Consider the following 26,144-nt stretch of genomic DNA (forward strand, 5'->3'; position numbering starts at 1 on the left):
CATCGTGAAGCATGCAAGCGATTTCCAAAGATTAATATATAAAGGTTAATAAAACGTTACACTCACTTCTTCTGGAGGTGCAGCAGGAACATGAATAGTTGGTAACTTACCGATTCTGTTTTCAGGACCAGCTTCTTAGCAAAACCAGATTTACACTGACGCTCGTTTATAAAGCAGTCTGGTGAGAAATGATCAGCGCAAATATAAAAGCATTTACGTTGATCGTTGGGAATATTCCCTTCAAAAATAAAACTTAGCCACTGCTCCTTCAGCGGTTCGAATTTAGGAACATTAAAATGACTGCTGTGTTCCTTATTACACCCAAGAACAGAACACCACAATCACTTAGACGCCATTCTGCTCCAGTGTATCAACAATGGCGGACTACGATAATAATAATAATAATAATACATTTTATTTATAGGCGCCTTTCAGAACACTCAAGGTCACCGCACAAAACAAAATGAAACAGTACAGCATTAAATCGATCAAATTAACAACTATAATTACATCACATAAAATCATGGAACATAACAAGTGGAAATAAAAATTGAAAAAGAATGATCACGTGGGATATGCCAGTTTAAAGAGATGAGTTTTCAAACGGGATTTAAAAATGGAAAGCGTGTCACTGTTGCGGATGTCTGGTGGAAGCGAGTTCCAGAGACGAGGTGCTGAGCGGCTGAAAGCTCTGAACCCCATGGTGGCCAAACGAGCAGGAGGTACAGTGAGATGAATAGATGAAGAAGACCTAAGAGTACGGGTGGGTATGTTAATATAAAGGAGGTCAGCGAGGTACTGAGGAGCAAGATTATGAATGGCCTTAAAGGTAAGGAACAGAACCTTGAATTCTATGTGGTATTGAACTGGGAGCCAATGAAGATCCCGAAGGACAGGAGTAATATGATTAATAGAAGGGGTTCTGGTGATAATACGGGCAGCAGAGTTTTGAACCATTTGAAGTCTATGTACAGATTTAAGCGGAAGACCAACAAGAAGAGAATTACAATAATCAATGCGGGATGTTACCAGTGTGTGAACGAGAATGGCTGTACTAGTGGGTGAGAGAGATGGCCGGAGGCGATTGATGTTACGTAAATGAAAGTATGCAGATCGGGTGACGTTATTAATGTGAGCTTGAAATGAAAGTGTGCTATCGAGGATCACACCCAAACTCTTAACCTGAGGGGAGGGGGAAACTGTGGAGTTGTCGATGGTAAGAGAAAAACTATCAGATTTAGTCAAAGTGAATTTGGTTCCAATGAGAAGAACCTCGGTTTTATCACTGTTAAGTTTGAGAAAGTTGCAAGAAAACCATGATTTGATTTCCATTAGACAATCAGAGAGGGAAGTGGGTGGGAGAGATCCAGTAGGTTTGGTGGACAGGTAGAGCTGGGTGTCATCCGCATAGCAGTGGAAACAGATGTTAAATTTACGGAAGATATGACCAAGAGGAAGCAGATAAATGATGAACAGAATGGGCCCCAGGACAGAGCCCTGGGGTACACCTGTAGTGACAGGGGTTAGCTCGGATTTAAAATGTTTGAGCTGGATGAACTGAGTGCGGCCAGCGAGATATGATTTAAACCAGTCCAAGGATGAGCCAGTGAAACCAATAGAGACTAATCTGTCAATGAGGATGTTATGAGAAATGGTGTCAAAGGCTGCGCTTAGATCAAGGAGAATAAGAATAGTTAGCAGTCCCGAATCAGCTGCCACGAGAAGATCATTGGTTATTTTTACCAGAGCTGTTTCTGTACTATGGCAGGGACGGAAACCAGATTGAAATTGTTCATAGAGGTTATTGTCAGAGATGTGTGCATGGACCTGAGATGCAACTATCTTTTCAAGGATTTTAGAAAGAAAAGGTAAGTTAGAGATAGGGCGGAGGTTATTCAAATTGTTGGGGTCTGCACCAGGCTTCTTAAGTATAGGAGTTATTGCAGCTGATTTTAGAGATGAGGGAACAATACCAGAGGTGAGAGAGGAATGGACAATGGCAGTTATTTGTGAAGAGAGAGAGAGTGAGCAGGCTTTTACTAAAATGGAAGGAAGAGGGTCTAGCTGACAAGTAGTTGGTTTCAAGTTTCTGATAATGTCCAATATTTCAGCAACAGAGGGAAGTGAGAAACTTGAAAATGAACGAGAAAAAGGTGTCAGAAGAACTGAGAGAGACAAACTGTGACAGGTATTAGTAGTCAATTGCTGGTGAATCTTGTGTACTTTGGAATTAAAAAATGACATTAAGGAGTTACAATAAGCAGAGGAATACAGATGAGGCGCAACAGAGTCCGGTGGACGTGATATATTGTTGACCAAGGAGAACAGGGTTCTGGTGTTACCTTCACCTGCACTAATTATATCTGCATAATACGTGGATTTGGCTATAGAAAGAGTGTCCTTGTAGTGAAGTATGTGATTATTGAACATTTCTTGGTGCACAATGAGTCCAGTTTTTTTGTAAAGTCGTTCCAGGCGACGACCTTTTATTTTGAGCTGCCGCAGTTCTGATGTAAACCATGGGGCAGAATGGGTGAAAGAAACAGTCCGAGTTTTTAAAGGAGCCAGAGAATTTAAAATGTTTTGTAGACCATCGTTGTAGTTAAAAACCAGTTCATCAGGGTTGGAGAAGCAGTTTATACTGGGGAGGCAGTCAATTTCAGTAGAGAGAGAGTTTAGATTAATGTCCTTAATATTTCTGAATGAAATGATACGTGATGGTTTTATTTTGGACAATGTTAACTTGACATAAAAAGAGATTAACATGTGATCAGAAATGGGAAGGTCAGTCGCAGTACAACCATGAGGAGTAACGCCAGAGCAGCAAACCAAGTCCAAAACATGACCTTTGGAGTGAGTGGGAAAGTGAATATATTGTGCCAATCCAAAACTGTCCAGGCAAGATGTAAATTCCCTTGTGTATGCAATAGTGGTATTGTCCATATGTTATCAATGTAAGAAAAGCAGCAAATTCATTTATAAAGTCAGAGTTAAATTTGGGTGGACGATAAACAGTTGCCACTATAGTTGGATTAGGGCCGTTCAGTTGTGAGGCAATGGATTCAAATGAACCATAAGAAGGTACAGCGACAGGCGCGATTTTCAACTTCTCGCGGTATATTATGGCGAGACCCCCCCCTCTGCCTGAGTCACGGGGTTGACAGATGTAAACAAACCCAGGGGGGGTAGATTCATTAAGCTGCGAAAAGTCGTTATGCTGTTGCCATGTTTCAGTCAAACACAGAAAATCAAACTTACGATCAATTAAAAGATCCTGGAGGAAAGGACCCTTGTCCGTTAAAGAGCGGGTGTTGAATAGTCCAAAGCTGACGTTGCTGCAGTCCTGCTGGATGTTGACGTTAGCCGACCTGGCTAGTCTGGTAATGACACTGTGGTCAACTTTTCGTGTAGAGATCTTGGGGGGATGACGAGTAGAAGACCAGATGGATTGTATTGGTGTGGAGTCGTCGATGTAGAAACTCCGTCGGGATCCACGGTGGATATACTTCCGACGGGCATGACGAGCAGGATCCAGACAGCGATGCAGCACCGAGGGTGGATCAGACAGGTGGTAACAGAGCTGTAAGAGCTCATCTGCGGTGTACTGGAGAATCGCCGTCGTTGGAACCAGGATGAAAGACAGGGCAGTCCAAAAGAGCACAGACCACACAAACATCCTGTTGATCCGCATAGTTGTCAGTGCTGGTGTTCAGCCAAAACAGGTAAGCTAGTCCACGGAACTATACCAGATAGTCCAAGCTTTAACTTGATAGTAAGCTTTTCAACAGTCAGGTAAAGCAGCATGAGATCAGGCCAAAATACATCGGTTAAAATTCAAGAACATCAGTAAAAAAGTAACTAAAAACATTAAAAAGGGGGCCGGAGAGTAGCGGCAGCTAACCGCGCCAGCGTGCACTCAACCGGAAGTTTGAGCACTCAATGCTCACAACTTTACGATGACAGCTCGCTCAGGGCAGGTCTGTGTTGAAACCATAGAAACACTGCTGTCAATAATCAATCGTGGGAGGGGCGTCCGTTTTATTGACGTCACAAAAACGAACGGCTCAATTTGAGGCAGGGGAAAACATATAAGGAGATTAAAACAAAAACACTAGATGGATTTTTATCATTATATGATGGTTGTGTACAGGCACTGCCAACACACATTTCAGTACAATCAACTTGTAAAAGTGCATGTACCATTATATGACCCCTTTAAACAGTCTTTTTGCGGTTTACATAGGCCTATACTAGGAAATCTCGATAAGAACAATAATAAAAAAAAACGTACTATTCTTCTCAGATGGATCTGTTGCTCCTCTAAATGAATTTAAACCAGCACTTCTGAGGTAAATTTCCCAGGATTATTCCTCACAGCCCCGCAAGACAACGTAAAGTAGCATACTGTAATCTGATTAAATTTGACGTGCTTTATCCATCTGATATGGGCGTTTACACGTTTGCATGTATTGCGTCAGATAATTTGCGTTTGAATAGCGTGCGCTCTCCGTGGGCGTGTCAAATTAAAAGATAATCTGCTTTAATGAGCTGAAATGAGAACGACTGACATTGCACTCTTTTCATATAGATTACATAAACAGAGAATATTTGTTTTTGTTATGAATTAGATCATTTAAAAATAAAAACTTAAACGATTCTAAAGATATATTGCTCATGCCTGGGTGAATAGTATTCGCTGAGTTTTGTTTAAGTTTAGAGACGTGCTTCAAAAAAAAAGTCCACGGTGACAGAGAGCCAGAAAGCACACCCTGTTTATTTTCTTTATTTTACAAAAGCACAATGTTTTATTTCGATTGTAAGTGGACACATAAAAAAGTAGACATTTAACAGTTTATTTTTTCATATTTCTTAAGTCTGTATGACCAAAAATAATGGAGTGTTTTAGGTCTATTTTGCTGCTATGTGAAAAAAATCGAGCAAAACGCGCCGGCGCATTCGCCGACCCCAGAGGGTTAAAAAAGCGCGAGAGAGGCAAAGAAAAACTAATGTTCTTAATTAATTTATGTAGCTTTGGACTATTTTCATTTTGTACTGTTTTATTTGTTTAATTTAGCTGCAATTTCTTCGGCAATACAAATTTAAAATGTCGCAAGAATAAAATTCTGTGTTTCTTATTTTGCATCGCAAAGGAAATAAACTCTAAACTCGATGCAGCTGTTTTAAATAAAAAAACTGTCCCGACACTTTATTTAAACCTTGAAATGTTCGATGGGGTTTCAAACTTAAGTAATTTTAGTGTTCTTTTACATTTTCATTTGTTTTTATATTGAAAGCAATACTATTTAGTTAGTCTGTTATTTTGAGTAGCCAAGTTAACAAAATCAGTCTTTTTCTGATTTGTTCAATGGATCTGCTTTTGCAAAATTTCTTCCGTTGCTATGGCCGGGTATCACTGTCATCTCAATTTCGTAAATGATTCACAAAACAGTAATTTAGCAGACTAAAGACGAGCTTCTTCATTTTCATTTTCTGACACAATCGGCTGTCAATCTTCCTTCATCAGTTTTGTCGTCTGTGCAGCGGCTCTACAGGAATGTAACAAATTTATGTTGTAATGTGCCATTGATAATCAAACAAAAGCTTGACTTTAAATAAATAAACAGTTAATAAACTCGCTAATAAACAGTCACCTATTCAAGCATCAAGAACGGTAAACCAAACGCTGTCGGCCAACGGTATTTGCATGTAGGCTACAATGAGATTCGATCTCGGGTCGCTTGAAGCTCCGCGAGGCTCATGGTGTTGCGTTAACCACAGAGCTACCATCTGAACGCTGTTAAGTTAACGTCTTATGCTCTTGCAAAGCCTCACTGATGTAGCCTAATATGTTTCTATTGCAATGTTTTATGTTGAAATGTTTTCATTATTTATTCAATTTAATTTCAGTATTGTGATTATAAATTATTTTAACTACAATGTTTCACTTGAATTCATCTGCTACCAGCTTTCAATCGCTCTGAATGAGCCGCGGCGCGGCGGCAGATTAAGCAATAGAGAGAATAAACGGACACTTTTCAAAGTCTGTAATTGTAGCGCCTCTTAGCGGTAAAAGGCAGCAAATACACACCCGAATTTTACCGGTAAAAGTATTATTCTGGTTGAATACCAACTGTAGCGTTACTATTAAAATTGATTTCTAGACATGAATTGTTACATGTTACCAAAACATCACATAATGGAGGACGAAACAGCAACTTCTTCACAGAATCCCCAACAAAGCCATGCAAAAAGCCCCAACAAAAGAAAAAGTCCTAAAAAAACAGCTCGCACTAAATCATTGAAGGTATGGGAATACTTCAAATTTAGTCCCAAACGTAAAGGTGTCGTTAATTGCGCTCTTTGACAAATGGAGTTGACATCCCAAGTCTCCCGGAAGTTCCGGGAGTCTCCCGCATATTGATAGCGGCTCCCTGATGCCCGCAAATTAGTTAAATCTCCCGGAATTTAAAGCGCGCGAATTTCAAACCATGTAGCGCGCACACGGCAGAGAGGGAGAGAGGGAGAGGCCTTGTGTGTGTGTGCAAATGTGCGTGTGTGCCTTATGAAGCGGATGTAAAGGGCTCATTTGAGTACCAAACATTTTACAGTGTAGATACTCTGCAAGAACCAGATCAAAATTGTTGTGCATTGAATGTGCACCACTGCAATTTCCATGTTACAAAAAGCAATCGTTCAATTAGTCGTTAGTTGATTCGACTTATCGATAAAATAATCACCCGACTAATCGTTTAATTAATAATTGTTTACCCCAGCCCGATTCTCTCAAAACAGCCACGCACGGATATTCATGAGAAATATTGCAGGGGTGCACATTCACACATATTGTGAATTCACCAATATTGCGCTGCGGATAAATCAGCATGATCAAAAACTTGCGCGGTCATATTTTTCATTAAAATAACTAGTCAATAATGTGAATAAAGGGAGCAATTTGATTACACTATTTCAGATAGCCTGTCGGGCAGGCTGGTTATGCATTTTGGTAGCCCGACTGGAAAACACAATAGCGCCGGGACGTCGGGCTAGGGGTTTTGCGAGCCCTGTGAGGTGTTCGCCACCTCCCCGCAATGGCTCTCTCTGGCATGTCGGACAATGGTCAATGGTCAATGCACCCAATGCGGGGACCTCTGTCCCGAAGGTGAAGCGTTCCAGATACTGACGAGAAAGAGCGTGAACAAAGAGAAGAACGGCATTTTGACAGTTCTACTTTTAGTTTTCTGTACTCTTTTTCTGTCCAGAATAGCACGAGTGGAATTGCGATTCTGATTTTATATAACAGTTCAATAAATCAGAATTTAATGTTGTGTTATTTTAGAAAATATTGTCTGTTTTGCTTAATTTTGCCAACGAAAATATAAAGACAAAGCAGAACTCTTCGAAGACTTTTTCAGTTTGCACCGCTTTCCACTGTTGAGTTAGTTGTCATTTTTCTTATTAGTTCTCGTGTGTGTTGTTAATTATCCTCATTTGCTTCTATACTTAAGTCCTCTGTGTCCATTCACTTGCTGCCCGGTCTTGTCTGTGTTACACGTGTTGAAAGCCGCTCTCTCTGTTTGGATTTATCTGCCTGTAGATTTATTAAAGATTACCTTTGCCTTCATCTTCGTGTTCGTGAGTATCCTACAGCATAGCGCTGTGACAGAAGCATTTCATTTCTGAATCCGCGCTTTGGATTCGGATTAAAATCGGGTGAACCAATGATTCAATGGACCATTCATAAAGATGGGAACGTTCTCGAAAAAAATTAATGAATGAATGAATGAATGATCACCCTACCTCAGTTAGCTCATTTATTTGTCACCACTGTTTCTAACTAATTAGCTGTTGCCTAATTAGTTCTTTGTTTTCTCCCAGTATATGTCTGCCTGTATTTCAGTCTTCTGTTGTCAGTTCTCATTAAGGTTTGTTCTGAGTTTGGTTTAGGTTTTACTTGTTGATCTTCTTTGTATTGCTTTATACCTACACCACGGTTAAGGAAATGTGACAAATTCAATGACTTAATCATTAAGACATTTATCGGCGCCACCAACTGGCAGTTTTTGTTTCTTATTTAGAGAATAATTTCATTTAAAAAATAATTTCCATATTATAAAAAAAAAACCATTAAAGGTATAGTTCAACCAAAAATGAAAATAAAGTCATCAACCTCATCAACCTCAACCTCATCGTCCAAAAATAATAAATTTGTGTAATAAACTCTATGCTGAATCACATATTTCTTTCAGAAGTTACTTTTTGTAATGTCTATTTGATGTTTTACACAATGACTTGATGAGCGACTAATTTGGGATTAATTAGATTAATAAATTGCCACATCATGTAATTAATTAGATTTAAAAAATGTAACTGCTTGACAGCCGTATTCAATATATTGGTAATGAATGCATTCTATAAGAATTTATATTTCAAGTTTTGACTGTAAATGTCACGTCCATAACGCTGGAATTGCTCTACATCCAAATGAGAGTAACAGACTAGTGGTCAGATCACATGAGGCAGATCTTCATAGCAGGTGTAAACCGGGCTCTTATTGTCCCACATACTTGAGTATCTGGAGTGAGCAGTTTGGATCCTTCAGTTTGTCATAGAGCAGCTCGACTCTTGATTCTCCTGGGTGATTGTAGCTCAGATCCAGCTCTCTCAGGTGTGATGGGTTTGACCTCAGAGCTGAACACACATAACCACAGCCTTCCTCTGTCACCATACAGCCAGACAACCTACAGACACACACAGTCGGACTGTCTACAAACACACATCGACATTATGACCGGCAGACTGTAAATAATCTCTTATATGTTCTTAAATACCTCAGTATCTGCAGCTGACAGTTTGGACTTTTCAGTCCATCAGAAATATTCTTCACTCCTGAATCCTGCAGGTCATTGTTACTCAGATCCAGCTCTCTCAGGTGTGATGGGTTTGAACTCAGAGCTGAACACACATAACCACAGCCTTCCTCTGTCACCATACAGCCAGACAACCTACAGACACACACAGTCAGACCATCTACAAAAACACACATCGACATTATGACCGGCTGTTACAGCCCTGCCCCTGCCCCTGTTTTCTTAATTTCTTTTTATTTTGGTGAGAATTCTAGAACTAACTCCTCCTTGGAGGGCGGAATTGCCCTAATGAAGATCAGCTGCACCTGTGGCAACCTATTTAAGGAGCTCCTGGATTTTGTCTAGCTCTCTCTCATTTTTGTTTTGTGACTTTGTTTGAAGAGTGGGTTCTTGGGTTTGTGTTCCCATATGATTTCCACAACTCCACAAACCTCATTTCCAACTGTTTATTGATTTGATGTTGTGTTGATATTTACAATTATTACCTTATGTTTTGACCCTAGACATTATTTGTTTAACTTTAAATAAAATTATATATTCTATATTGAAACCCATTTTGTGAATAGTCCTCTTTATGTTATGACTTTGAGCCGGGGTCGTAACACCGGCAGACTGTAAATAATCTCTCATATGTTCTTAACCTGTTAGCCAGCAACCCACTTTTGAAAAATCCCCAGAAATAGCATACCCAAACTAAAACAGATACAGTTCATGAACCCTTTGCACTAAAAGCACAAGTATGATCTCATTTGAAAACTGACACTTGGCAGTTTATTGTAAATTTAGAATACATTTTTGTCATAATGATTTTTTTTTATAAATAGCTTCAAAGTTTTTAGAAATTTATTTTTATGAAATATCTTCATAAAAATAATATTGAAGTAGGCATTGTATCAATCTAGAAATACACTGCTGCTAAAGCCACTTGTCTGACCATGTTATATTTAAAATCTGAAGATAAGTCTAAAACTTAATTAAATGTTTTTAAAAATCATGTAATATGACTTCAATCCATTCAGTCAATTGTCTCAATTGTTTTGTGGTGCAAACGAGCTGTTACTTTTTTATAAAAGTAACAGCTAGGTGGCAGGTGCAACTGAGGGCTAGGTAGCATTTTAGCTTAGCACACCATCAATACATGAGCATTTGTGGAATTAAATCCATGTTATTGCTCCAAACGTACTTTATAATGCAAGTCGAGTGTTTTAAATAACCTTCTGTGATCTGATTTGGCTTCAGATAAAAAAAATAATCAGACAGAAAATATATTATTTTATGGTATTCTGCACAATGATAAAGTCTACATCAATTAGCATTACATTATGAATATAATTTATTATTATGAAAATACCTGACATGGCTCGAAGAACACAGATAAATCATATATCGTTGCAATTATGTTTGTCTCCAAAACATCTTTATCTACATGTTACAGTGATCTCTGGAAGCTTTGTTTATGTCAGGGATTTCCTGGAATGTCACATGATATGGCTCTTCTTCATGTGTTCCATATATGGACTGTGGCGAGGGGAGCGTGGTTTTGCGAAGTGTGTCGGGAGAGGAACGAGCGAGCTGTGCAGTGAGTCAGTAGGTCAAGTGCAGATGATGAACACCTGTGTCTGATTGCAGTGATTGGCGTGGAGAGACCGCATATAAGCCAGTGGGAATGAGAGCGCGAGTGAGAAAGAAAGACTTGGGACTCGCACGCGAGACGCAGACTGAGAGCTGGAGACATACAGCGAACTGAGAGCTGGTACAGCGGAAAGAGTGTTCGTCTGAATGAACTGTGAGCTGCTACAGCGGAAAGAATGTTCTATGAACGCTGCTGTAGCTGAAGCTACGGTGAAGGCGCACGTGGCACAACTTTTATTTTCTGTTTTCATTTTCTGAGTTAATAAAGTGCGAGTCCCAGTCACGCCGACCCTGTCTTCTTCCTTTTACACCCACACACTGAACTTCATCACATGGACTAAATGTGCACAGGGCGCCCTCAGGCTGCCAGTATGGATTGAAAACACAGCACATCAGATTGTCATCAGAGTATCCAGCGCTCATAATGATTACATCGGCCCATTTGGGTATAAATTCAATAAATATTATTCATCTCTATAGAAATCTGACGTAAACCTATGAAATCTATCAATATTTCTCCAAATCTGCACATTTTTTAGCTAAAAGCCCTGAGGGACGTTGTTTGGTAAAGCGTTTTCATGACGACCTCACAGGAGTTTTTTTCTGAATGGGAGCGGCTGATGCTCATAATTCATATTAAAGGTATCGACTCATTTTTTTATTACATAACTCCTGACACAAATTAAGACATAACTGTCACTATAAGTTTCTGAGAATAAAATAGTTAGTGGGTTAAGACATAACTGTCACTATAAGTTTCTGAGAATAAAATAGTTGTCAAATACTGAAACTTGAGTTTTATATCTTTTTAATGATGTATAGTTTCTCAAGGTGCCTTGGACCCTAGTACATCTCCTTGCCCTGATAGTCTAGAGCCTTATTTTTTGCGAATAGCTGCTGAATTTATTGCTAAACCAATTGCAATTATTTTTAACCTAACCCTAGTAAACAATGAGATACCAATAATTTGGAAATCGGCGTATGTACTCCCTCTTTTAAAGGGAGGTGATTCCTCGCGTTTGGATAATTATAGACCGATTTCCAAATTACCAATTTTAGTTAAATTTTTAGAAACATTGGTTGGTGATCAGCAGTGTTGGGAACGTTACTTTAAAAAGTAATTAGTTATAGTTACTCACTACTTGTTCCAAAAAGTAACTGAGTTAGTAACTGAATTACTCTATAATAAAAGTAACTTGTTACCAGCCAAAGTGACGTCTACGGTTACGTATGTAACCCTCGTTCCCTGAGTAGGGAACGGAGACGTTACGTCGGATGACGACGAATGGGGTTTCGCTTAGAAAGCCTATCAACTTCGAGTATTACAAAACGAGCCAATGGCAAAGAAATGCCATGGGTCTGCGGAATTTGCATGGCGTAACTCCGCCCCACCTCGTGGGTATAAAAGGAGGAAGCCGGCAGCAAGCAGATATGTTTCTTCGCTGAGGAGCCAAGACTGAGCTCAGGCGATCCCCGCGGTACAGCGGAAAGTGGCAGGCAGACGTAACGTCTCCGTTCCCTACTCAGGGAACGAGGGTTACATACGTAACCGTAGACGTTCCCTTTCGTTGTCACTCCGAGTTACGTCGGATGATGACGAATGGGGTTACCAGTCTAATCACGCCACCTTCTCAGCTGTCTTCCAGTGCCCTGCGTACATCGAGATCCCTGTCAGCCTGGACAAAGGACTCCATTTATCACAGGAATACCAAGGTACACTGGGAAGCATATCCCAAGCTTAGGGGAAGTATGCAATTAATGCCAGCCCGGAGGGGGGGGACTTAGAGAATACACATATGACCCGAAGGAAGCATATGGAAAACACTGGGGTGTCCAGCCGCAGGTGGAATATTTCAACCCCAGGGGTGGCAAGGTGGCTTGCCAAGGGAAAGACACACGCTCAGAGAGGCTTACAGTGGAAATACACATGTGGGGGTCGCTCAGAGGAGGGACCATGCACACGGGAGGCACCTAGCCGACGCGCAGGCAATAGACACAGGCGCCGACGTCAGGAGTGCTGGAGGAGCTCAGGGCTTTCGGAAAAGCTCACCTGAGGAAAATATCGCACGTATCCAGTCCGTGGAGTGGAATGGCGAGCAAGCGAAGACACCTGAGCGGGTCCGGTACTAGCTGGTTGAAGCGAGTACACGAGAGGACACAGGCTCCACTCGGAGATTATAGAATCTGGCGAATGTGTTAGGTGTCGCCCAGCCTGCAGCTCTGCAGATGTCTGTTAGCGAGGCGCCATGCGCTAGAGCCCAAGAGGACGCCACACTCCGGGTGGAGTGGGCAGTCACACCAAGGGGGCACGTTCGACCTTGCTGCTGGTAAGCCAAAGCAATGGTGTCCACTATCCAGTGAGACAACCTTTGCTTGGAGAGAGCCTTTCCCTTCAGCTTCCCACCATAACAGACAAAGAGCTGGTCTGAGGTCCTGAAACACTGCGTTCTGTCTACATAGGCGCGGAGAGCGCGTACTGGACAGAGCAGTGCCAAGGCTGGGTCTGCCTCCTCCGAGGGCAGCGCTTGCAGGTTCACCACCTGGTCCCGAAAGGGAGTGGTAGGAACCTTGGGCACGTATCCAGGCCGGGGTCTCAGGATCACGTGAGAGGAAGCCGGCCCAAATTCCAGGCACGCTTCGTCAACGGAGAACTTGATGGAGGCCAGTGCAACCAGGAGCGCTGTCTTCATAGACAGGAACTTAAGCTCGACTGTTTGCAGGGGCTCAAAGGGAGCACTCTTCAGGGCAGTTAGAACCACTGAGAGGTCCCAAGAGGGAACGAGAGGAGGACGAGGAGGATTTAGTCTCCTCGCTCCTCTCAGGAACCTGATGACCAGGTCGTGCTTCCCCACCGACTTACCTTCGATGAGGTCATGATGTGCGGCAATGGTGGCAACATAGACCTTCAGGGTGGAGGGAGACAGCCTTCGCTCCAGCCCCTGTTGAAGGAAGGAAAGCACAACACTGATCGAGCATCTCCGGGGATCTTCTCGGTGAGAAGAGCACCAGTTGACGAAGAGGTTCCACTTCAACGCATAGACGTGTCTCGTGGACGACGCTCTAGCGGAAGTGATGGTAGCCACCACCGCTGGTGGTAGGGTACTCAAACCTGCCTCGTCCCATCCAGGAGCCACACGTGGAGGTTCCAAAGATCGGGACGAGGATGCCATAGGGTGCCCCGTCCCTGAGAAAGAAGGTTCTTCCTCAGAGGGATCGGCCAGGGAGGTGCTGTCGCGAGGAGTACTAGTTCGGGGAACCAGGTCCGGTTGGGCCAGTAAGGGGCAATCAGAATGACCTGCTCCTCGTCCTCCCTGACCTTGCGCAAAGTGTGCGCAAGAAGGCTCACTGGGGGAAACGCATACTTGCGGCCCTGCGGCCAGCTGTGCGCCAGAGCATCCGTGCCGAGCGTGCCCTCGGTCAGGGAATAGAACTGGGCGCAATGGGTCGAGTCGTGAGAGGCAAACAGATCTAGCTGCGCGTCCCCGAACTGGTCCCAAATCAGCTGAACCGACTGGGGATGGAGTCGCCATTCTCCAGGGAGGGGCTGAAGCCGTGAGAGCTCGTCGGCTGCACAGTTCAGCGCTCCGGGAATGAAGATGGCTCGAAGCGACCTCAGATGCTTCTGACTCCATAGGAGGAGGTGGCGAGCGAGTTGTGACATACGGCGGGAGCGTAGACCACCTTGATGGTTGATGTACGCTACAGTGGCGGTATTGTCTGAACGGACTAGTACGTGTTGACCCCTGAGCAACGCCCGGAAGCGGTGCAGGGCAAGGCGTACTGCCAACAACTCGAGGCAATTGACTTGCCACAGCCGCTGGGGTCCTGTCCAGGAGCCCGCAGCAGCATGTCCATTGCACATGGCGCCCCAGCCCGTGGTGGAGGCATCTGTTGAGACAACAACATGCCGGGAAGCTCGTGCCAGGGGGACACCCGCCCTGAGAAAACCGAGGTTCGTCCACAGGGTGAAGAACTGACGGCAGGTCGGAGTAACTGGTACTCGGAACGTGCCGTGTTGCCATGGCCACCTCGGGACTCGGTCGCGAAGCCAAAGCTGAAGCGGTCTCATATGAAGCAATCCGAGCGGCGTGACCGCGGCTGCAGATGCCATATGCCCCAGGAGCCTCTGAAAAAGTTTCAGTGGAACCGCACTCTTGCCCTCGAATTGTCTTAGGCAATACAGCAGTGACTGCGCGCGCTCGCTCGTAAGCTGCGCGGACATGGCGACCGAGTCGATGTCCATACCGAGAAAAGAGATCCTCTGCACGGGGCAAAGTTTGCTCTTCTCCCAGTTGACCAGAAGGCCCAGACGGGCTAGGTGCCGAAGCACTAGGTCCCTGTGTTCGCAAACCTGATCTCGAGAGTGAGCTAGGATCGGCCAGTCGTCGATATAACTCAGGATGCGAACCCCTTGTTCTCGAAGGGGAACAAGGGCCGCCTCGACGACCTTCGTGAAGATGCGAGGAGACAGGGCTAACCCGAAAGGGAGAACCGCGTACTGGTATGCCTGGCCCTCGAAAGCAAACCGGAGGAACGGTCTGTGTCGAGGAAGAATGGAGACATGAAAGTAGGCGTCCTTCAGGTCGATCGCTGCAAACCAATCCTGGGGCCGTATGCATTCGAAAACGCGTTTGGCGGTGAGCATCTTGAACGGCATCCTGTGAAGGGAGCGGTTCAGCACGCGCAAGTCCAGGATTGGCCGTAACCCACCGGTTTTCTTGGGGACAATGAAGTAGGGGCTGTAGAAGCCGGACCTCATCTCGGCTGGAGGGACAGTCTCGATTGCACCCTTCGCCAGCAGGGTGGCAATCTCTGCTCTCATGATAGGGGCATTGCCACCGACCAATGTGGAGCGGACTCCCCTGAAGCGGGGAGGAGACCGTGCGAACTGAATCGCATAGCCGAGCCTGACGGTACGCGCGATCCAGTGGGACAGACGGGGAAACTCTAGCCAGGCTCCCAGGAACTGAACCAACGGGATCATGCGAGCCACAGGCGTCCCCCCGGAGGGGCAGCGAAGCGGAGTAACTGGCCCAGATGTGGACGGCATAGCGGCCCGGAGAGGGGGCACAGTTAGCAACCGCGCCCTGGCAGAGGAGGCCAGGGGAGGACCAGGCTGGTCGTCCCGCGGGGGCCTGCTCTGCCAGGGGTCTTGCGACAGAGGGGGACAGGGGCGAAGCGGTCCGTGGACGGCAGCCGTGTCAACCGCCTCTGGGACAGAGGGGGGCGAGGAGAGCACGGCTTGTGGGCGGCGCTCTGTGTCGCCCGAGAACTCTGTGAGCTCAGGGAAGAGGGGATTGTTTCTGACCTTAACCACATTAGGGTGCTGCCCACCCGTGGGTGAGCAGCGGGGAGTGGAGAACAAAAGATTCTCCCCCGGCCCTCCACCGGGGGAAGGAGTGGTCCTGCTACCACCTCCTGAGAAACAACCATCATCCCTGAGCAGCCCGTCTCAAGAGCACTGCTTGGCCCGGCGTTTAGCGGGGGGCGGGGCAGGAGAGGGCTGCGGCGCCTTCTTACGGCTTCCTCCGCGACCGGCCCTGGGTGGAGGCTGCTGCGTGGTCTGGGCGGGAGGGGCGGGAGCCGCAGGAGGGCGCCCTCGGCGGGAAACAGGTCGAGGCGTCTGCCCGGCCGGCAAGGTGGAGGCAGCAGCTGGCCAGCGGGGCAGAATGTGTCTGATGGCCTCGGTCTGTTTCTGGGCAGTTGAAAACTGTTGGGCAAAGTCTTCAACTGCACCGCCGAAGAGGCCGGCCTGGGACAAGGGGGCGTTAAGCAGACGGGTCCGCTCAGCGTCCCGCATGTCAGCCAGGTTCAGCCACAGATGTCGCTCCTGGACCACAGCTGTGGACATCACCAAACCCAGGGAGCGCGCGGTAACCTTCGTCGCCAGGAGAGCAAGGTCGGTCGCGGCGCGCAGCTCATCAAAGAGCCCTGGGTTTGTGCTACCCTCGTGCATGTCTCTGAGCATCTGGGCCTGGTAGACCTGCAGAGTGGCCATAGCATGCAGTGAAGCAGCCGCCTGTCCCGCCGCTCTGTAAGACTTCGCCACCAGGGTCGACGAAAATCTACAGGCTTTGGATGGGTGCTTAGGCTCGCCCCGAGAAGAAGCACTCTGAGGACATAGTTGCATGGCAACAGAGCGTTCAACCGGGGGAAGCCCAGTGTACCCACGGGCAGCTGCCTCATCGAGGGGAGGAAAGGCGGATGAGACCAGCGAGCGGTCCTGAGAAGACAGGGGGGTCTTCCAGGACTTCGAGATCTCATCATGCACATCCGGGAAGAAAGGTATTGGGGTTTGCCGAGGACGAGGGTCGGCGGCCTTACCCAAAAACCAATCGTCCAGCCGCGAGCGCTCAGGACAGGGTGGAGGCCTCCACTCAAGTCCGATGCTCGCGGGTGCCCGGGAAAGCATGGCCGTCATCTCCGGATCAGACTCGAGCACAGCCGTATGCACACCGGAAGGTGGCAGCTGTGACGAGCCCTCACTTCCAGAAGAGTCAAACCCGCCTAGTGATGCTGCAACAGACATGGCATCTTCCTCTGTAGCTTCAACTGAAACACGCGGGCCACCAGAGGGTAGACCCGCGGGAATCAGCAGTTCACTAGCGGGCACCGTCATTGAAGAGGGGGGCTGGGGTCGCGGACACATAGTCGGCGCCTTGTTCCAGACCGTAACCCTCAGGTCACCCTGGCCACCAGCCGCAGGACGGGGGGTGGATGAGGGGACTCTCACTCCTGCGAGTTCACGGAGTCTCGACCGTAATGACGCGATGGTCATGTTCCCACAGAGAGAACATGAGTCATCCACGAGCGCTGCTCTAGCATGATCAATGCCCAAACATACTATGCAACGCTCGTGCCCATCAGAGTCCGATACCAATCTGCCGCAACCAGAAGTACACGGGCGAGACATCTTTAAAAAGACGTGCCACGTGTAAGCTCTTTTAGTGAGAGAAAACTCAAGTGTTGAAGCACCCGGGGAGAAACGCACCGACTGGCAGACCACTGCAACAGATCAGCAGGAAGCACGCTCTCGCCGCAGATCGCCGTCACACCAACACTCGAGGTACTCGTTTGTAAAGCTGACAATTCAGAGATGGCTTGTGGAGAGAAGAATACACTTGGCTCCGAAGCGAAAACATATCTGCTTGCTGCCGGCTTCCTCCTTTTATACCCACGAGGTGGGGCGGAGTTACGCCATGCAAATTCCGCAGACCCATGGCATTTCTTTGACCAGACAACTGGTCAAGTAAACAACCTGTACTTCCAAGTGTTTTGTTCACAACAAAAGTAAACTTTTAAACAACAAAAAAAGTGTGTTTAGCTCTGTAGTCTTATTCTTAGTTAAATAAATCAAACTCCCAATGTCAGACAACTGGTCTGGTATACATTCTGCAGGTTACTTCAAGTATTTTCTTCAAAAGTAAACCGTTAAATAATATAAAGTGTGTTTGCAGTAACTGTAGCAAATTAAATAAATCACTCTAACAACGCCATGCGTTGCCATTTAATTCGCTATTAAATAAGAGACCTAGCGCTAAAATGTGTTGTTTTTGAAATCAAGCTGAGTGCTCGTGTCCGTGGCGATCAGTTGCATGGATACAGTGTTCTCTTGTGGCTCGCGCAGTCTTCACTCGGACACGCGCTTCAATCTATCGCCGTTGTGGAGACTCTCTATTCATTCCGGTGAAATCACAAAATAAAATGTACTCAAACGTGTCCCTGCTTGATATAGACTGTAACCACTGATGAACATATTCAGTTTTGATGAGAGAAAAAAAACTATACGAGTGCGGATTAGAACCCGTAACCTCTGACACGCTTGGCAAAAGATCTACCACCAGACCTTTTAAGAACTCAAACAAAACTTGCGGATCGATGGATTTATTTACGGGTTGAGCAGAGAGGCTGCACAGTTTGACAAGTTTGTACCCAGCACTTCTGAAAACACACTTCCGAATGCGTCTCTGTCCCCAGCACATTGTAACGTCGGGAAAAGTAATTAGTTAGATTACCCCGTTACTGAAAAAATAACGTCGTTACCTAACGCCGTTCTTTTAAACGGCGTTATTCCAAACACTGGTGATCAGTTAACCCTCTGAGGTCTGCTATCGCGCCGTCTCGTAGTCTCGTTTTTTTTCTTATCAGTGCAAAAGAGACTCAAAATACTCTGTTGATTTTAATCTTACGTGTTAGTGTTATACATCATTCGATCCTTTTAAGTGTGTATTTTTTTGTGTAAACACAATATAAACAAAGTATTGTGCTTTTAGTCAAATAAAGAAAAATAAACATGATGCTAGTTTTGCCTTCTCTCTGTCAGTGAAGTCCATTCTGAAACATGTCCGAAAATTAACTGTAATTCCGCGAATACTTGTCATACAGACACGAGAGATTTTCCATAATGAAGCTTGAACTCTCTTCTTTTAAATGAATTAATTTATATAAAAAAACAAATATTATCAGTTTATGTAATCTGTATGAAAAGAGAGAGATGTCAGTCTTTTTCTTTCCAGTTCATTATACCTGATTACACGTTAATGTGCCACGCCCACGGACAGCGCGCGGTATTCAAACGCAAATGATCTAAGGCAAGCCATTCAAACATGCCAACGCCCACCAGCTGGATTATAAAACACATCATGTTTAGTAAAGATCTTACTACCGCTGTGTACACAGCGTATCCCTACGGTGTGAGGAATAATACTATCTAATAACCCTAGAAAATGTACCAGAAGTGCTGGTAGTTTCATTTAGAGGAGCAATGGATCCAGCTGATGTAGTAAGTCATTTATTCTTAAGTGCTTTGTTCTAATCGCGATATTAAATAGTGTCTGTAAACCGCAAAAAGACTGTTTAAATATGAATTGCGTGTCTGTGTGTAGGCTAAACGATGAATGAACGGCACAGGCGCGTGCGCGTTGTTTACTACAGTTATACAGCATGTGTCTGTGCCGTTCATTCACTCTCGCACCTACATTAGTAAACATGTTATTTTTACATGAACACATTCAAACTATATTGCTATAGTCTAATAAGATGAGTAAAAATAGACTGAAATATGTTGAAATAAAATGTCTGTATAAGCAACAAACTGCAAATTAACATGCTAATATAATATCATAAACACGATATGTTACAGACTAAATATGAATGTTTAGACAAGATTTCGTGATTGGTTTTGGATAGATTATAAAGTTTTGACTGTAAAAAAAGACTACTGTCACATTAAATAGGTACGCTTTTTCTCTTCGCACAATTTGGATTTTATGTTCATCACTGAATCATGGATTAAGGATGGTGATCTTACCCCCTTTTCTGAACTGGTCCCGGTTGACTGTACATTTTTTAACTCCCCTCGCCAAACCAGACGAGGGGGTGGGCTTGTGACTGTGCTGAAAAACTCTCACTGCGCGCGATGTCGCATCCTCCCTGTGGACATCTATTCCAGCTTCGAAGCCCAACTTCTTCACCTCGACTGGAACGGTCCTGTTTGCTTAGGGGTGATCTACCGTCCTCCACACGCAGTTAAGGACTTTTTACAGCAATTCACTGATTTTATTGGTAAAATCGTGACTAAATTTGATCGTTTTTTATTGGTGGGTGATTTTAACATTCATGTCTGCTGTAAGTCAAACCCTCTGGCAAGGGAATTTATTAATATAATTGATGCTTTTAACTTGATACAGTGGGTTAATGAGCCCTCTCATATCCACGGTCATACTCTGGACCTTGTTCTTTCTTACGGGGTCGATATCTCTGATATTATAGTTTCTGATTATATGCTCTCTGATCATAAGCCTATTTTATTTTCCATGTCTCTTCCTAGTCTTCCTCATGCCTCTACTAAAACGACATCTATGTCTAGGGTCTACTCTCTTCAGTTCAGTGAAAGTTTTAGTCAGTGCTTTTTTAAATCTTGTTCTCATCTACTCCTGGAGTCTCCGTTAGCGGATCTGGATGCGGATGAACACCTGAGTTTGTTAAATAGCGCATGGCTTGATGTACTGAATGAGACTGTTCCTTTAAGGCCTCTTAAGCACAAAGAGAAATCTGAACTGTGGCTTACCGCTGAGACTCGGGTGCTAAGGCAAGCTTGTAGAAAGGCTGAGCGTAAATGGAAGAAGGATAATCTCCACATTTCTTTACAGTTATTTAAAGATAGTTTACTGGCTTATCAGAGAGCTGCCAAATCGGCTAAGGCAACCTATTTTTCAAATTTAATTTTACATAATCACTCTAGACCTAAAGTCCTGTTTTCTGTTATTAATTCTGTTGTTAACCCTCCAGTCAATACTCTGTCTGTTGCCTCTGCTGCTCTTTCTGAAAGCTTCTTGAGGTTTTTTAAGGATAAAGCAGTTAATTTAGGACCGGTAACTCATACTCCCTCTATTGAGCTGCCTCTCCATCCACAGTTGTCTATATCGTGGGATGTCTTTGAACCTGTCTCCCTTCTGACACTCAGTGACATCATTGCCAAGCTGAAACCTTCCTTTTCTTCATATGATGTTATTCACCCTAGGTATTTAAAGCAAATTATTGACTCAATTGGGCCAGGTCTAATGTCGTTTTTAAATAAATGTCTTCTAACTGGGGTGGTTCCTGCTTTTCTGAAAGTGGCAACTGTCATACCTCTTTTAAAGAAGCCTTCACTTGATCTGTCTATTTTAAAAAATTATCGCCCTATCTCTGTTTTGCCTTTTATCTCCAAGGTTTTGGAAAAGATTGTGTTTTTTCAACTACAATCCTTCCTTGCTGCAAATACTTTGTTTGAACATTTTCAATCTGGTTTTAAAACTGCCCACAGCACTGAAACGGCCCTTCTGAGAGTGTTAAATGACATTTATTTGGCAACTGATACGGGTAGCTCTGTGGTCCTCGTTCTTTTAGATCTATCATCTGCTTTTGACACTGTTAACCATTCGGTTTTAATTGATAGACTGAAATCTTGGGTGGGTCTTTCTGGTACAGTTCTAAAATGGTTCCAGTCATTTTTATCTGACAGGAAATTTGTGGTTAGGACAGGAGAATTTTTATCTTCTACTGCTCCTCTCCCATGTGGCCTTCCTCAAGGCTCGATTTTGGCCCCCTCTCTATTTTCATTATATATGCTGCCTCTGGGATCTATTTTTAGAAAACATGGAGTGTCGTATCATTTTTACGCCGATGATACCCAAATCTATTTGCCTTTCAGAAAAAATGATCGATTGGCCATGACTGCTCTTTCCTCTTGTCTAGATGAGGTTAAATCCTGGTTATCTCTAAATTTTTTATCCTTAAATAAGGAGAAAACCGAAGTAATTGTTTTTGGCCCTTCTGAAAATACGAAATCACTTAACATGGATTTGGGGTCACTATCGACTTTTAGGTCCTCGCAGGCACGGAATCTGGGTGTTATCCTGGATGACTCTTTAAAATTTGATAAACATATTTCTTCAGTAGTTGGGTCCAGTTTTCACCAGCTCCGTCTACTTGCAAAAATTAAACATTTCCTTACTGATAAGACTTTGGAGATGGCAGTGCATGCATTTATCACGTCACGTCTTGACTATTGCAATTCGTTATACTGTGGCATTTCTAAGGCCCAAATTGCCCGTCTTCAGTTAGTTCAAAATGCTGCCTCAAGATTTCTGTTGAAAAAGAAGAAAAGGGATCACGCCACTCCACTTTTAAAGGCCCTTCATTGGTTGCCAGTGCAATTTAGAATACATTTTAAAATTCTTCTATTTGTTTTTAAATCATTGCACTTTCAGTCACCTGGCTACCTATCTGACCTGCTGCATCAGTATATCCCATCAAGAAGCTTAAGATCTGGAGAACAGAATCTTATTTTAATTCCACATTCGAGACTTAAACGCAGAGGTGACCGTGCCTTTTCGGTAATCGGTCCGCGCCTCTGGAACGACTTACCAGTGGAAATTCGACTGGCTCCGAGTTTGACCATTTTTAAGTCTCTTTTAAAAACTCATTTGTTCTCTTTGGCATATTAGGATTGTAGTATTGCCTAATATGGAAACCTTGTTGGACCAGAAACTGTATGCCTTATTGTGGATTGTGCTCATTTAATGTTATTTTGTTCTGTTCTTTTGTTGTGAAGCACTTTGGTCAGTCTGCGACTGTTTTAAATGTGCTATATAAATAAAGTAAACTTGAAACTTGAAACTTGCTTTTGTTCACCAATTTCTGCTCATATGTTAAATATACTATAGTATGGGATGTTTTGTCAAAAATAAAGTAGGTATATTGAATTATCAGCTAAGATGTTATTATAGTGTTTGTTCCAATATTCAAACTAATGAATCCTTACCTTTTTAATACGTATGATAAAATGTATACTTTTTACAAAGAAAGAATACACTTGAAATATTGTTAAAATTGTAATTGTTGTTGTAATTGTAACCTATTTGTAATTGGTTACAATTTCTAATTGTAAAATATGTATATATAGATAATTTCTTTTGTCCTTGCATTCTTTGGGACCCTGTGACACACCTGTGTGAAAGGCTAATTAATATGCAGCTCATTATGTATGTGGCACATTATCCGGCCTTTGTCTTCTCAGGTGTGAACACGCCTCCACGCATATTGCCTTTCCAAACAAAAGGTGTCTTATAAAATTTAAATCAATGTATTGTTTTGTGTAAATAATTAGGCAGGATGATTTTCAGATCATTTTGAAGCAAAAACTCTAGGCAACAACACCCATTAGTCAAAAGTCTTGTGGACACATATTTAGTATGTGTTTTGTGGCCTTATTTCAGACACTTTAAGTTTTAGTTTTTTCAATAACCATGCATAAACAATATTCTCTCAAAAATACAAACATGTACATACATCTTGCTCACATATTATGGTAGCCCTGTTTGTGCTAAATAGAGTGTAATTACACCTTTGCTTTTAATATGTTTATAAGCAACTGAAAAAAGCACAAATGTCAAAACATCACAAAACATCTCAAGGACCCCAAAAACACCTCAGACCCCAGAGGGTTAAAGGACTATTTGGTTTCCAATCATATTTTGTCTGATGTACAGTCTGGGTTTCGAAGGCAGCACAGTACTAATACTGCTACAATGAAGGTCGTTAATGACATTGAGGCAAGGGACTGCAAGAACACCTGTGTAGCTCTTTTTATAGATTTAGCCAAAGCATTTGATACAGTGGACCATTGCATTTTAGTGGAAAAGCTACGTAATATTGTTTTTTCTGACCATACTGTTGATTGGTTTACCAACCATTTGGCATATAGAACTAAGTGTGTTTATTTTGATAATCTCAAATCAGCAACACTGAGTGTATCTAGTGGTGTACCACAAGGATCAGTCTTAGGTCCAATTTTATTTACTATCTATATCAATAACTTGGGTGATGACATCTCACAGGCTCATTTCCATTTTTTATGCTGATGATACTGTTATTTATTGTAAGGCTGCTACTTTACACCAAGCTTTTCTTATTTACAATCTTCTTTTAACCTTGTTCAGGTACAATTGTATCAGCTTAAACTAGTTTTGAATGTTGAGAAAACGTCTCGGGTTATGACTATAACCCTTGTTCCCTGAGAAGGGAACGAGACACTGCGTCGAGAATCGACTCTTTGGGGACGCTCCCTTAGCGTGCGTCTCTGAAGTATGAATGAAACTATTCCAATCCTGATTGGTGTTGCGTCATGACGTAACATGTGACGGCATAACCGGATGCATAAAAGCGACGCCGGCACACACACACACTAGCCTAGCAATGAAGCAAGATGCTCTCAGGCCCAGAGGGGCGTGGCAGGACGACACAGTGTCTCGTTCCCTTCTCAGGGAACAAGGGTTATAGTCATAACCCGAGACATTTCCTTTCGAGGGAACTCAACACTGCGTCGAGAATCGACTCTTTGGGGAACGAATGCCCACTAGGCCACGCACCGAAAACAGGCCTGCCCAGGAGTGAAACTGATTCAGGCAGTCAGCAGGACGAGAGCACACGTGCGCCAGGCGTACTGGGGAGGTGCAGACTATAGAACCTAATAAAAGTGTGTGGGGTAGCCCAACCGGCTGCCTCACAGATCTCCTGGAGGGGAACTCCCGAGAGGAGGGCCCTAGAGGACGCCATGCCTCTAGTAGAATGAGCCCTTATGGCCAGAGGTGAAGGCAAATTGCGCACCTCATAAGCCAAGGCAATAGCCTGCACAATCCAATTACTAATGGTTTGCTTGGATGCCGGGAGCCCTCTCCTAGGTGACCCGAAACACACTAACAGTTGGTCCGACCTCCTCCAAGAAGAGGACCTCTCGAGATAAATACTCAAAGCTCTAACGGGGCAGAGCAAATGAAGCTTCTCTTCTTCTGCCGACACATGAGGTGGAGGATGGAAAGCCTGAAGGGTCGTAGACCTAGCCGTATTAGCAGGCACTTTAGGCACATAGCCCGGTCTCGGGTGCAAAAAGGCCTTAACCTTGCCAGGGGCAAACTCCAAGCAAGCTGGTGTCACTGCCAGGGCTTGGAGATCTCCCACCCTCTTAAGAGAGGTGATGGCTAAGAGAAAGACCAATTTGTAGGTAAGATCTTTAGGCGAAGCCGACTGAAGAGGTTCGAAGGGGACCAGGGATAACCCTTCCAGAACCACTGCTAGGTCCCAGGCAGGAACCCTGGACCTGGTTGTCGGTCTCATCCTCCAAGTACCACGGAGAAAACGAATGACCAGCTGGTGCCTCCCCAGAGGCCCATCACTTAATGGCGCGTGGAAAGCCGCAATGGCAGCCACGTACACCTTAAGCGTGGAAGGGGAGAGACCCGCAGAGAAACGATCTTGAAGAAACTCCAGAACTGAAGCCCCCGGGCAGTTAACTGGGTCTAAATTATGGTCTCTACACCAAGTGACGAAAACATTCCACTTGAGGCCATATAATCTCCTAGTAGACGGAGCCCTAGAGCTAGGTATGGTTTCAACCACCCCGGCTGATAGACCAGCGTTTAGGTACTGAACCCCCTCAGAGGCCAGGCCCACAGTTTCCACAGCTCTGGGTGAGGGTGGAAGATTGTGCCCTCCACCTGAGACAATAGATCCCTCCTCAGAGGAATCTGCCATGGCTGAGCTATCAGGAGCGAAATTATGTCCGAAAACCATACTCGGGTCGGCCACATTGGGGCAACCAGAAGTAGACTGATGCCCTCCTGACGGACCCTCTCCAGGACTGCCGGAAGCAGAGCGATCGGGAGAAATGCATACAGGCGAAGCCTCGGCCAGGCCTGTACCATGGCATCCAACCCCAGTGGGGCTGGATGTGAGAGGGAGAACCAAAGTGGGCAGTGGGACGTCCCTCGAGACGCGAATAGATCCACTTCCATGGGCCCAAACCTCTCCCATATCAACTTCACCACATCTGGATGAAGTCTCCATTCCCCGGGCCTCAGCCCCTGCCTCGACAGGATGTCTGCTCCCTGATTCTGAACCCCCGGAATATACATAGCTCTGATAGACAGTATTTTCCCTTGGGACCAGAGAATAACCTGATGCGCCAGTCTGCACAGAGGGCGCGATCTGAGTCCCCCTTGTCGGTTCAGATAAGCTACCACTGATGTATTGTCCGATCGTACTAGGACATGGTAACCCTTGATGTCTGGAAGGAAGCTCCTCAGAGCCCTGAACACAGCCAAC

The 26,144-nt window shown here is 44.5% G+C and overlaps 1 protein-coding gene across 4 annotated transcripts in view; it reads right to left on the bottom strand.

Annotated features, from left to right (window-relative positions):
- LOC143746266 (uncharacterized) overlaps positions 1 to 26,144 on the bottom strand; it is a 192,550-nt gene that overhangs the window by 59,418 nt on the left and 106,988 nt on the right. For all 4 annotated transcript variants that reach the window (XM_077238109.1, XM_077238094.1, XM_077238101.1 and 1 more), the window contains exons 8-9: positions 8,829 to 9,002; positions 8,565 to 8,738 (exon numbers count right to left, since the gene is read on the bottom strand). In XM_077238109.1, the coding sequence (XP_077094224.1) occupies positions 8,565 to 8,738; positions 8,829 to 9,002 (348 nt within the window). The remainder of the gene's footprint in view (positions 1 to 8,564; positions 8,739 to 8,828; positions 9,003 to 26,144) is intronic.

Source organism: Siphateles boraxobius, unplaced genomic scaffold, assembly GCF_051911475.1.
Source record: "Siphateles boraxobius isolate OS27281-9 unplaced genomic scaffold, OSU_SipBor_1 10, whole genome shotgun sequence".
NCBI classification, from domain to species: domain Eukaryota; kingdom Metazoa; phylum Chordata; class Actinopteri; order Cypriniformes; family Leuciscidae; genus Siphateles; species Siphateles boraxobius.